Below are 13815 nucleotides of genomic sequence, written 5' to 3' on the forward strand. Positions count from 1 at the left end.
GATATGTTTCACCAGGAATTTGTACTAAGTCCTCACTTGTAATTAATGATAGTGAGAAGTACAAAGGTGCAATTATTTAGAAAAAAAATGTAAACTTTCCTCTAGAGTCTGGAAGACTGTATGACACAGGTGATCTTATAACTTTTTTCTTCTAGGTGGTTTAGAATCTTTGAAAAATCTTCAACAACTAATTTTGGACCACAATCAGTTAATTAGTACAAAAGGTCTTTGTGATACACCTACCATTGTATACCTAGATTGCTCCCATAATCATCTTACTGATGTTGAGGGCATTGAAAATTGTGGATTGCTCCAAATATTGAAGTTGCAGGGAAATTATCTGAGTGAGGTAATTGCTTTGAATTAATTGATTTCTGTGATTAAAGCAACACTTTTCTTTTGGTAGAAATGCCAATCACATTTTAAAAGCAATTTTGAATAATTTTTTTTATTCTTTTATATCTCACTATGAAGTAACCTATATCAAGAATATTAAATATTATACAGTTAATAGAAATTTTATTCATATTAAAAAATCTTGTTATACTTTATGATATGCAGTTTATCAGAATCTATTTGTTATTAGTTTTGGAAGATTTTATATTTTTAAATTGGACAAAATGGTAAAATATTTTGCTTAATATAAACTAATGAACCAAATTTAAATATAGCTTCCATCCTTGGAGAATCTTGTTTTACTAAGAGAATTGCACTTGGATGATAACAGCATTTCAACTGTGGAAGCATTTTCTTCATACTGGCTGCCTTTACTACAAAATCTTACTGTCTCTCAAAACAGGTAAAAGCATACTTAAGAAATAAATTCAGTGAATGTTTAAAATAAATATGTGATGTTCATAAACTACCATAAAAGTTAGGTTTCTCTAATAATTCAATGAGAGTGCATCCAAATAAATTAGTATATAAATTATAAAGATAACATTATAGAATTTTTAAAAATTAAAATGAATTATTGGCATACCCTAAAATTTTAGTAGAATTTTAATTGTCCATTTATCTTTCTAATTTTATTTATTTTCAAAGATGCACTTGTGTAAATCTCTCAGGGCAGATTTGTTTATGTTTATAAGGAGCATAGTCCTTGGAAAATACAGGAGGTAGTTAATTCAATTCAGAAGGATGTCTCATTCTCTCAAATGGTACTTATTAAGTCCTAGAAGGACAATTTTTAATCTGCTCTCAACTTGCATGTCTTTTTGAAACTGTTAGGATGGATTTAAATTTGATTTCCCTAAGGATATAAAGTAACACTTAAAAAAATACCTTAACATTCAATTGAAATGGGTACCTGCCTCAGAAGATCTATTTGAGACTACCAAACATCTGGATCTTTGCTGAGAATAACTGGCTAAACCAAAACAGGAGCACAATATGTGTATTTCTCCTCTGCTTAATATTTCATTGAAATCCATTCACTCTAATATGATTAATTTCTTCATCAAAGGCACAAGGAGTAGGGGAAAGAAACCATCTTAAACAAGAAATTAAGTTATATAATACTCACAAAACACGTGAATAAGGACAATATAATTTGTACATATATACCTATTTTCCCCCAAGACATATAAAATCATCTCTCAATCTCTTCCACAATAGTGTTCATCTTTTAGGCAGGTATATACTAAATAACTTAACTTCCACCTATTAAACTTTGACGTTGGAAAACAAATATGTATTCAAAAATCTTCTCAAATTACTTTAATGCAATCTAAAATTTAAAATTTTAAAATTGAGACTTGAGTTTAAAAGGATATTTATTCCCAAAGCCAGCTACATCAGATAATACTGTGTAAGTAATTTGGGTAATTCACAAACTCCTTGGATATTTTCAGAATATTTTCCAGGTACAGAATATACTTTCAAAATGAAATATTCAGCTCTGTTTTGGACATACGCAGTAAGTCACGGAGGAATTGACATACCTAACGTATATTATAAAAGTGGATCTCAAGTGACATTAATGAGCATAAAATATTTAAAGAGATTATAAAGAAAATCAAGATTTTTTTTGACAAATAATGCGTTTAATTTCTTTGGGCAATTTAAATGATCAGTCTGTTTCTAAAAATGAAATTTATTACTAGCTGATAGACTTTTGCTCTATCAGTATGATATGACATGCATATCAAGCTGATAAAATGGGAGTTATATAAACTAGAGAATTAACTATTTTTAGAATTGAGCATGATAATTGGAATGATTAATCCAAATGTTTTCTGTTTATAATTTTGTTTGCATAATCTTATAACGTTTGACTATTGAGATGGGGTTTACTTTGGGGAATAGGAAAATGAGTCCTACACATGTCCTTACACCCACAGAGCATTTTGGCATAAAAGAACTTAGTTTTTTAAACTCATCTATACCAAAAAGTAAAATTATTATATAATATGTGTGATTTTGAAATTTTAAATAATACTGTCACTGATATTGGAATATTTTTCTTCTGAGTCTGTCAGAGCTCTTTGTACATGTAACCTTCTACCATTATTGAGAGGATGAAGGGAGAAGGCCCAAGAACACCAGGGAAATGTCATTGATAGCAAAGGACATATAGAATACTAAAATGATTTTGTAATGTCATAGTGTAAAGATAATCTTCAACCTTAGAATATTTCACAAGTTTATTTTCATTAACTATAGAAATTATCTATTTTAATTTATGCTCTTACATGTGAAATGACTTTTTTAAAACCATATTAAGTTTGATAAAACCAAATCTGTGTTTGAATATTGAAAGTGCAACTTGGTCAGTAGATGTTGAGCAACTCTGCTCTCACTATCTGACTCTCAGTTTCTTTTCACATGTAAAAGTGGTAATGCCTACCTTACCTATTTTATGGGATTTTAATGATGATCCAAGAGGAAAGGGAGAATAATTTTATAATGTGATATTTGGATTTGTGTTTGGTATGGATTTTAAATTATATATACTTTTCCTTTAATTTTTGATATTTTCATCACAAAGAAGATATTATGTGTCCATATGCTTTTTTTCCCCAACAAATGGAATACATATAAAGAATGATACTTAGTACATATTGTTTGAAATACTTGTTTCATCCTGATTTCTGTTTTAAATTTTCATTTAAGACATGTGACTGTTTTAAGTTTGACTTAGTGGAGTTCTAACTGGATGACTCTCTGGCTTTATAAGCCTTTTTACTTCCAATGAGACTCTTAAGTAGGAGCAGAAAGTGGAAACTATTGCCCATTGGCTGTTCATTGTATAAATCTTTTGCTTTTTGTCGTCTTTGAAATTTATATCTTTTTAATGCCCAGGGCTAATGTGACAAGGTCAAATGGTTTTAGGTTTTCACTAATGTCCTTTGTCTTTCTGGTTTGAATTTTCTTGGAAACAATATACACAGAATGTCAGTAAAAGGAAAAGTTCTAGAGGTTTTTCAAAAAAGGATTATACTATTAAGTTTCTACCATCCTAATGAATAAAGGTGAATGAGTAGCCAGTTTTCCTGATTAAAATTTCAGAAGAAAACAAACATGATTTTAATAGCATGGTTATCTGAAAAGATTAATTTCAATATTACAAAAATTTTTTCAAAGCGTATTTTTCTTTGCTTTGATTTTTGCAAAGATTTATTGATTGTTGATTCTAAAAATTTATTGGTTATTTTCATTTGAGGTCTTTTTATAACCTATGTGTTACCATTTAACTTACTGTCTAAAAACATGAGATATTCTGTGAAACGAAAAAAATATTGTATTCTGAATGGTTTAATATGCCATTACTATTAATATTTCAAAATCCTTTCTCTGGAAGGATGAAGAGCTAGTATTAGAAATATATTAAGGGTAGAGCACAAAAACAATTTTCTTGTTAATACATTTAATTTTATTTTTACTTGAAAAAAAAATATATATATAAACTACTTGTAATAATTATGCAGAACCTGCTTGAATAGGAAATGTCAGAAAATTGAGACTTAAACTCACTAATTGTGTATGGGTAAAGCCTGAATTTCTTCTATCCCTGCATCTCTTCCCACCCCCGCCCCGCTTCCCTTACCTTCCCTAGACTTTTTTTCCTTTTCTTTACTTCAATATCCATGTGAGATTTCAGTAAATTTCACTGTTATGGGGTATATGTACAAATAATTCAGTGTATGTAATGGCCAATATTTTCTCACTTTTATTACCTTGGATATTTTTTTCCTGTAAATTGCTTTTAAAAAGTAGGATCTTTTATGTTTAATATGAATGCTAATATTGTATTTAGGATTGGCAACATGTAGAGAGATGTTCTCCCAGCCTCATTATATAATCTACTTTTTCATCAGTAGTATATCTTCTTTCTTGTTGCTAATGCAGAAAGGGATAGTATAAGAGAAGAGTGATGGTCAGTACAAGGGTTAATCTTCTGCCAGACCCCAGGAAGCTTCCACTCACAGGTTTACTCTGTGAGCTTCTGACCTGAGAATATAAAAATAAGAGATTTTGTTGGTGGTGGTGTTTTCTATGGCAGTGAGTTTGTAGAAATAAAGAGGTAAAGGACCCTTCGAGGACAACTGGAGGAAGAGTATAAAAAACACTAAAGCAATAAAAGTGAAAATTAATGCATACTTATTTATTTGGTACCAGAGATAGACCTTGAGTCAAAGCATATTTTGAACAGTTATGGAATTCCAATATTTTATAGTGGGGATTAATTCAGAAGACTTTTCTAGTTGTGGCAAATATATATATTTTATGAAGGAGTTTTTATCTTGCTTAAAGATTCAGATGAACTGGCTTAATTTAATTTCCAAATAGCTACAGGTAATGTGATATTATGTTACAGAGTAACTGTAGACTTGTCCTAGTTGGAAATGCAAATCAAACTGAAGTTAATTTGCCCTTTATATCTTTTGTTTCCTATGATGTGGGTATTTTGAATATCACAATTTTTGTTTGAATATGGGTTTTTGATAACAATTATAATTTAGAAAACAATAAAAACCTTTAAATGTAGGAGGAAAGTTGATTATTACTAGATTATAATATGCATAATTAATGAGTATTAATTTTAAATATCAATGTATTTTCTCCAAGTTTAAGTTAATTCTATTGAGGTAAAACATTTTATATTATTCAGTTCTTATACTCATTTATTTATATATTGAATATATTTCCAATTTAAAAGTAAGCCCAGTTTAATTTTGCTTACAGTACTATAATACTTTCAATTAGTAAAGAAAGATTTTTTAAAAATAAAAATAGTCTTTAGTTAGTTCTCCTGTTGAAAAGTAGCAATGTCTCCTGTTGAAAAGTGATTTTTCATTTGTACCTTAAAGGTTTAGGTTGTATGTTTCAGACAGGCAGAAAAATAAATAAAAAATGTAAATTATTTGTAAATTTGGCCTTATATGAATACAAAACAAAATAATTAGGAAAAAACACACTTATTTAAATAGCAAATACACATCAAAATCCATGATTTTGTGTTTGAAATTAGTAATTTCATGATTTCTTTTAAAAAATGAATAGAAATCTTCCATCATAAATACTTAGAAGTCTATAATTACTGCATTTGTAAAACGCACGGTTAGCAAGTGCTATAATTGTATTGTACAATTATAATTGTATATATAAAATTGTATAAAATGTGTATAATTATATAATTATATTATATAAATGTATTGTTATATAGTTACAATGGTAACATTAAGGACTTTCCAATTTAGAATTTTGATGAAGTTTATGTTTTTGTTTTCAGTTTGACCAAAATTGTACCACTTTTTCATTTTGTTTCATTGGAAAAGCTAGATGTCAGCCACAATTGTCTTTCTGGTAAGTTGAGCATAATATGTATACTTTAAATAATAGACTTTTGACTTTCTGTTTCAAATATGATAAGGGGTTGTTTTAAATGCGTGAGTTAATGACATTTACATATAATAAACCTGTAAAATAAAGCATGCCGAAATAATTCACTTGAAATTTTCTTTCCACTTTTACAGTCATATTACTTTCACATCTGTTTGGTAGGCCTAGCCAAAGTCACAATTATGCTTTTATTTAAAAGTCATAAATCTTTTGCTTTTGAAATGAATATCCTAACGAAGATGAGCAAACTGTATACCTTCCTAACAGGTATAGAGTAGTCATCTATTAAAAATTTATCAAAGAATCATGACTTGAATTGACTCATTCCTTCCTTTCCTCAAAATTTCCTCATTCCCAGTCCCAGTCAGTCCACTCCTAGAGGCAGCCACAGACTGAATTTATCACCACATATTAATTTTGTCTTTATATTAATTGGATCTAATAGTATATTCCTTTTTTCTACAACTTTCTTTGTGTGATATTAGCATCTATCATTCTACCACTTTATATGTTTATTAATTTATTTTTCTGAAGTGTAAGGGATGCATGAATATATTACAATTTGTTTATCCATTCCCCTGTTGAACATACTTTGTTTGTGGTTTGGGGGTTATGAATACAAAGTTCCTATGGTTATTGTACAAATATTTTTGCAGGCTTAAGTTTTCTGTTCTCTTAGGTAAATGTGTAAAAGTGTAATTGTTGGATAATAGAGTAGGTGTAACTCTAAAAGAAAATGACGTACTGTTTTCCAAAGTAGTTGGAACATTTTACAACCCCACCAGAAATGAGAGTTACAATTGCTCCATTCTAGAGAGTATTTAATAATTTACTATGTTATCTCATTGTGGTTTTAGTTTGCGTTGACCTGATGAATAAGGATGTTGAACCTCTTTACAAGTGTTTATTGGTGATTTTTGCACCCTCTTTTGTTGTGTCTATTCAGGTGTTTCACCATTTTAAAATTTGGCTATTTTTATTTTTCTTAATGATCTATAAAAATGTTTACATATTCTGGGCATCATTGTCTTATAAATTTTTTTTCTAGCCTTTGTTTTATATATCAATTTTCTAAATGGTATATTTAGATGAGTAGATATTTTTAATTTTTTCGTTATTTTTGTGTGTCCTTTGTAATAAATTTTTCACTCCCATATTGAGAAGATAATTTTCTGTGCTTTATTCTAGAAGCTTTTGTACTTTCAGTTTTTACTGTTAGGCCTATGATCCCTCTCAAATTAATTTTTATGTATGGTGTGAAGTAGAGGTTGAGTTCATTTTTTATATGGATATTGAATTGTTCCAGCCACACTGGTTGAACAAGCTTTTCTTTTCATAGTTAAGTTACTTTGCCATCTTTGTGCAAAAATTGTTTTACATTTGGTTTTCTTTGGGATATATTTCCATTGATTGCTTTTCTCATAACTATGGATTATGTTTTCGTATTTCTTTGGATGTCTAGTAAATTTTAACTATATGTTGAACATTGTAGACAGTTCTACATTGAGCATTGTAGGTAGTTCAGTAAGTCAGGGTGTTGTTGTCTTCCTTTAAAGGATGTTGTTTTATTCTTGCAGGAAGTCAAATTAATTATGAATAATTTTTGAATAATTTTGTTCCTGCTGGGTTTAGTTTAGTTCTATTTTAGGACAGGTGATTTTAGTTTTCTTTTCTTTTCTTTTCTTTTTTTTTTTTGAGACAGTTTCGCTCTTGTTGCTCTGGCTGGAGTGCAATAGTGCGATCTCAGCTCACTGCAACCTCTGCCTCCTGGGTTCAAGTGATTCTCCTGCCTCAGCTTCCCAAGTAGCTGGGATTACAGGCATGCGTCACCATGCCCAGTTAATTTTGCATTTTTAGCAGAGACAGGATTTCTCCGTGTTGGTCAGGCTGGTCTCGAACTCCTGACCTCAGGTGATCCGCCCACCTTGGCCTCCTAAAGTGCTGGGATTACAGGTGTGAGGCACTGCGCCCAGCCCTATATTCACTTTTTTAAAGGTAAAAAGGTCCATGCAATTCTATTTAGTTATATGTTCAATTTTAATGCTTACCGTATTACTTTAGATTTCACTTCTTCAGATTTTGTGCTTACAATCTGGCACAAACTATTCTAAGTCCTTTATACACATCATTTCATTTAATCCTCACCCTATAAGACAGATGTGAACCTGAATTGTAAAGTAGATTTACAGAAGTTCACACAGCTGTTACATGGTAGAAACATATATTCTGACAATAGTCTGTGTTCTTAACTCAATGCAGTCTTCTTTAAAAAGCGTATAGTATTCTGCAGAAGAAATAAAAATATTGCTTTTCTTTAATAGCTAACCAGTAAATACAGTGGTCATAGATTTTTGATATTTGTTCTAAATCTGTGATACCTTTCAAAATGATTTTATTTTCTGTAGATCTTAAAAGTGTCATAAAATGGTTCGATGCATGCTATTCTCTCCGTGAATTGTCTCTCACTGGAAACCCACTTCTTCAAGAAACAAACTGGAGGTAAAGAAGCATTGTTGCACCCTATGAGTACCCTTTATTATAGTTGCAGAAAAAAGTTTGATAAAAATTGTCCTGTGAATAACAATTGCCTGGGAAAAGTTAATTGAAAAATTAAAAGTTATTTTAAACCAAAAAAGTTTTGTAAAAGTAGTTTTAAAAATGTTTTTATTCTAAAATAATTTTCTTGCACATGTGTGAACTAATACAAAATTGAAATTAAAATTGTAATGTAAACCAATCATTAGGTGACAAGTTTAGTGTGATATTAACTTGGGTTTTACATTTATAGAAAATATATTTGTTGTTAATTGCTTTTTTGCCAATCATCTAATTGCATAGCTTCCTATTTAAAGTGTTTCCTTTTTGAGAGTAATTTGGTTTTGTTTTATTTTCCTAAAAGAGAAGGATGGTGTCTGTTAAAAAGTTTGTGTTATAAGCATGTTTAAATTCTTGCTTCTCTTTGGAATATGGCAATACCTAAATGCAAACCAAGAAAAATATTTTATAAGTTTTAATACATGTTCATAGAAAAAAAGTTCTCTCATTTACACCTCTAATAATATAGCAACACCATTTCCCCCAAATCAACCACCAGCTTTTTTCAAAAATTAGCTATTTTGTGTTAACTTACATATCATAATTTTTATCATTTTTGCTTATGAATATGAATATTTTGTGGAAAACTGGACACTTTTATCACCTTAAAAATACCTCATGCTTTTTTGCAATAAGTTCCCTCCCCCAGTATTTTAAAAACATCTCTCCACTCTTTTATGGCTTTCACTGTTTCTGGTGAGAAATGTCTACTGACATTCTTTCTCCAAGAATGATTTTAAGATTTTCTCTTGATCACTGGTTTTCAGCAATTTGACTATAATATGTTTTGGTGTGCTTGCATTTAGTTTATTTGGGATTTATCAAACCTCTTGGATCTGCCATGTTCATAAAATTTGGAAAATTTATGGCTGTTTTCAGATTTTTTTGTTTTCCTTTTCACTACCTATTCTGTCCTAGTAGGACTCCAGTTTCAATAATATCAGACCATTTGGATTATCCCAGGAGTTTCTGATGTTGTTTTCTTTTACTTATTGTTATTATTTTTCTCTTTTCATGCTTCACTAACTCTAAATAGTTTCTATTGCTTTATCTTCAAATTCTCTGATATTTTCTATTTATCTACTCTGCTTTCAATCTCATCTATTTTTCATTTCTGATTGCAGATATATTTTTCATCTATATAAATTTATGTATTTCTTTAACATTTGTAATTTCTCTTCTAATCATGCTAATGTTTTCTGGAACCTTCTTGAACATATGGAAAATATTAATAATAGCTGTATTAATTTAACTTCCTTATCTGTTCTTTCCATCAGCTCTATCATTTGAAGGTCTACTTGTATTGATTTTTTTTTTTTTCCACTGATTCTAGATCATATTTCTCTGCTTCATTGCATGCCTGGTCAGTATTGGTTGCATTCTGGATATTTTGAATTTTATATTCCCAATGCTTAATTTCATTGCATTACTTTAAATAGCCTCTATTTTGTGTTTGGTGTGCAGTGGCTAAGCACAGCAGCACTAATGAAATACTTTCTAGGCTTGCTTTTAAGTTCTGTTAGAATGGTCCAAAGAAATCTTTGGACTAATGCTAATATAGCCCTACTACTATGATGACAACTTTCTGAATATTTTTCCAGATGTCTCATATAGAGACAGGCTGGTCTTGAACTCCTGGGCTCAAGAAATCCTCCCACCTCAACCTCCCAAAGTGCTGGGATTACAGATGTGAGCCACTGTGCCCAGTCTTCTATGTATCCTTTTAACTTTGCCTGTGGGAACTAATTTCCTATGTCAGTTCCTATAGTTCTGCCTTCAGTTTCTACTGGTTCTTTACCCTGAACTTAGATGGCTTTTTCTTACACATCAACAGAACATTACTGATTTGCCAAGTTTAAGTGAATTACCTCCCAGAACACTGAAAGATTTTGCATATGTCCACTGTGAAATTTTCCACTGTGGAATTGGTGATCATTCTGGCTTACACTTGTGTCTTTTCTTATGCTCAGAACATTCATTTGTGAGATGGTTTCACATTACTTATTGTACATTTGACATATTTATACTGTCATTTCACTGGTACATCAAGGCGGGACAAGCCAAGCAGAAACAAGTCTACAATTTAGGAAAATGAGTTTGCCAATACAAACATGCTAAGTATAGGGGAAGGCACACATTTACCAAAATACATATTAGGTAGCAAAATATATATTAGGACCATTAGAGTTTAAGTCAAATCAGGAAAACTTGTCAACTTGTTCAGGCAGTTAAAATGCATTTATGAACAAAACATAGACTAAAAAGAAAAAAAAAATCCTGTAACACCTTATCCTAGGACAGAAGCTGTTGACTCTTTGCCCTGATTTGGTTTCTCTGCAAGCTATGACCATGTCCAAGAAGACCCTGGATCTGACAATTTCAGAGGAGTATGAAATATATTACAGAAGAATTAAATGTCTGGTTATGTTTAAAATTCCCATATTTGACTTAATGTACCTGTAGAACAAGCTATTAGAGTTTGGGGAATAGTCTATCTTCCCACTCTTGTCTGAAGCTACTGCAAACCTCTGACATTCTTTTTAGTGTCAAAATTTCACAGTGGACATATGCAAATTAATTTGTCTCCTGGATTTGTTACTTGGTCTTTGTTAAGAAGATAGAAGCATTTTTACACTAACTCAAACACCCGTGTAATTTACTGCATATTAGTAACCTGTATATCTTAGAAGAGTTATTATCTTGACCCAGAAAGTCAAATTTTTTTTTTCTTTAGAGCTAGGTTTCCAAAAAAATTCTAATAGCGCAATGTTATTAAGGAAATCTTGCATGTTTCCACATGTTTTAGAAAAAAATTTGTCAACCTCCAGTTTAGAAATGTCTTTTCCAAGTGTACGTTAAGCTGTGCAGCACAGATGAAAGAGTATGACCTAGTACAGTGGTTCTCAAAGGTGTGTGTCTTGACCAGCATCATTCATCATCACCTGGAAACCCGACAGAAATGCAGAATTTTTGACACCATCCAAACCTACTGAATCAGAAACCTAGGAAGGATGTTCAGTAATCTGTACTTTAACAAGCCCTTTTGGTGATTCTGATATATACTAATGTTTGAAAACCACCATTTTAAAACAAGAATATTCTACCCCTACCCACACCATACTATGTGATCCTGGACAAGTAACTTAATTTTCTTTTTTTAGATATGTGGTCTTTCTGTGTTGCCCAGGTTGGCCTTGAACTCTTGGGCTTAAGCATTTCCTTTACCAAAGCCTCCTGAGTAGCTGGGACAACAGGTGTGTGCCACCACGCCCAGCTCTAACTTAACTTTTTTATGTCTCTGAATCCCCAGTAGTAAAATGAGGATGATAATCTCATAGGGTGGTTATGAGAACTGAATGTTATAATACACATAGTTTATTTAGAACAATTCCTAGAACGTGGTACGATAACAGAAATTTACTATTTCCCATTACCATGTTAACCAGATTATATATGGGTTCTTATTCAATCACCAAGTATTTAGTGAACTCCTCCCGTATGCAGTGTCCTAACATGTTGGACATTATTAAGAAAATCTAATATAACCCATAATTTCAAGACATTTTTCTAATCATGTTAGGGAGATAAAATGTAGGCACCGAATTGATAACCATGAAAAATAATAATGATCAAAACCACTAAAACAGCATTCACTCTCTGCTCAACACTGTTCTCATTTAATCTACACAATATGCCTAATCAATTATGTATGTAACACAGCATCCCATTTTATAGTTGAGGAAACTGATTCCCATAAAGGCTAAATAACTTGACTAAGGTTACGTAGCTATCAAGTAGAGGAGCCAGGAAATCTAACCCGTGCAGTCTGGCTGCAAAATCTACACTCACAACTCTTAGAGTTTTTGTATCTAATAAAACACTAGTGTCAAATGATTATTGTAGGCAACACATAGGCTTTAGAAGTTTAGAAAAATCATCTCAGTTTAGTGTGACAAGGAGAAATGGCCTTGGCTAAAGGGGCACACTTTTAGTTAAATCTCAAAAGTTTGCTAAGATTTAAAATCATAAAGAAATAATAAAAGCAACTCTGGTGGAGGAATATCCAAGAAAAGTAAGGAAGGTCAGATGTGTAGTTAGGCTCTGTTTGAAGCTAGTCTATTCAGATTGAAAATGGGTATACTGGGAAATAGCATTGGAAGGAGATGAGAAATCAAGTACTTATAGTGGTCAGAGAATAGACCAAGTACTCTCTCTATATGTTACTTTATTTCACAGCAGCCCTATAAGTTGGGTTCTGTAATTGTCATTCTCATTTTAGAGAGGTATTTACAAAATCCTAGATACCTTGTGATTTGAATAGTACTTATCTCATAGGGTAATATAGGTTAGGCTTCATAAAAAATAACCTAGAAATCTGTGTGGTTCAATACTAGATTATTTCTTGTTTACATTACATTTGATGTGGGTTCAGCCTGTATAATGTAGGCAGAGTCAGAAACTCAGGCTGCTTCCATTTTGTAGACCTGTTTCATGTGACTTCACTGTCACTTGGCTTTTGTAAGCTAGTGGATTGTGGTAGGAGAGAGGGAAAGGGACGATAGGGAAGGTACAACTGACATATAACCACGCTGCTTTCAGAGGTGACAGTCATCACTTCACTCATATTCCATTCTGTTGACTAGTTCCATTCACCTAACTAAGTGATATCACCAAACCTGCTGCACGAGAGGCTAGAAAAGGTAAAGAACAAGAATATTAGCCAACACTAACAGTCTGTGTGAAGGCTAAATATGCTACCACATGAAAGCATTTTATAAAGTGCCTCTCACCTGGCACACTAAGAAAATATTAGCTATTGTTTTTGTGAGCAATAGAGAAAATTTGAGTATATGTGTGGTTATAAAAATGGTAGTTACATGTTTACTTCTGAATATATTTCTGGCATTGTCCCAGTCATTTTGTATTTCTACCAGAAATAAGCATTTTGGGAAGACTTTTTTCATCAGCAAACTGATAAGAGATTAGGAAACAAGTGACCACATTTATTAGAGTCCAAGGATTATAGAGGACTAAAATACAGTCATGGAAATAGCCCCAAATTATTGTACAGATTCTTCCAGAATAGAGCTGGAAGGGGACATATGTACCATATATGTGTATATGGTATTAGACACACACACACATACATATATAGGTATATATACACACACATTCAATTCTTTCATTTTGTTAATATATAAAAATTGAGGTACAGAGATTAATTAACGTACATTAGATACAACATGTTTGCATGCACAGTTTTCTAAAAAATGCCAAAATATCTAAAAAAGATTTCTAAAAACATCTAAAGTATAAAATTTTCCAGAGATGGAAAGATTAAATAAATATTGTTCATTTTATCATATCCTTGGATAG

The 13815-nt window shown here is 31.4% G+C and overlaps 1 protein-coding gene across 2 annotated transcripts in view; it reads left to right on the forward strand.

Moving 5' to 3' along the window:
• The window catches only part of LRRIQ1 (leucine rich repeats and IQ motif containing 1), a 225744-nt gene that overhangs the window by 68235 nt on the left and 143694 nt on the right, over positions 1-13815 (forward strand). For both annotated transcript variants that reach the window (XM_037996759.2, XM_008004167.3), the window contains exons 10-13: positions 156-349; positions 672-799; positions 5735-5808; positions 8250-8343. In XM_037996759.2, coding sequence (XP_037852687.2) covers positions 156-349; positions 672-799; positions 5735-5808; positions 8250-8343 — 490 coding nt within the window. The remainder of the gene's footprint in view (positions 1-155; positions 350-671; positions 800-5734; positions 5809-8249; positions 8344-13815) is intronic.

This window comes from Chlorocebus sabaeus, chromosome 11, assembly GCF_047675955.1.
Source record: "Chlorocebus sabaeus isolate Y175 chromosome 11, mChlSab1.0.hap1, whole genome shotgun sequence".
NCBI lineage: Eukaryota > Metazoa > Chordata > Mammalia > Primates > Cercopithecidae > Chlorocebus > Chlorocebus sabaeus.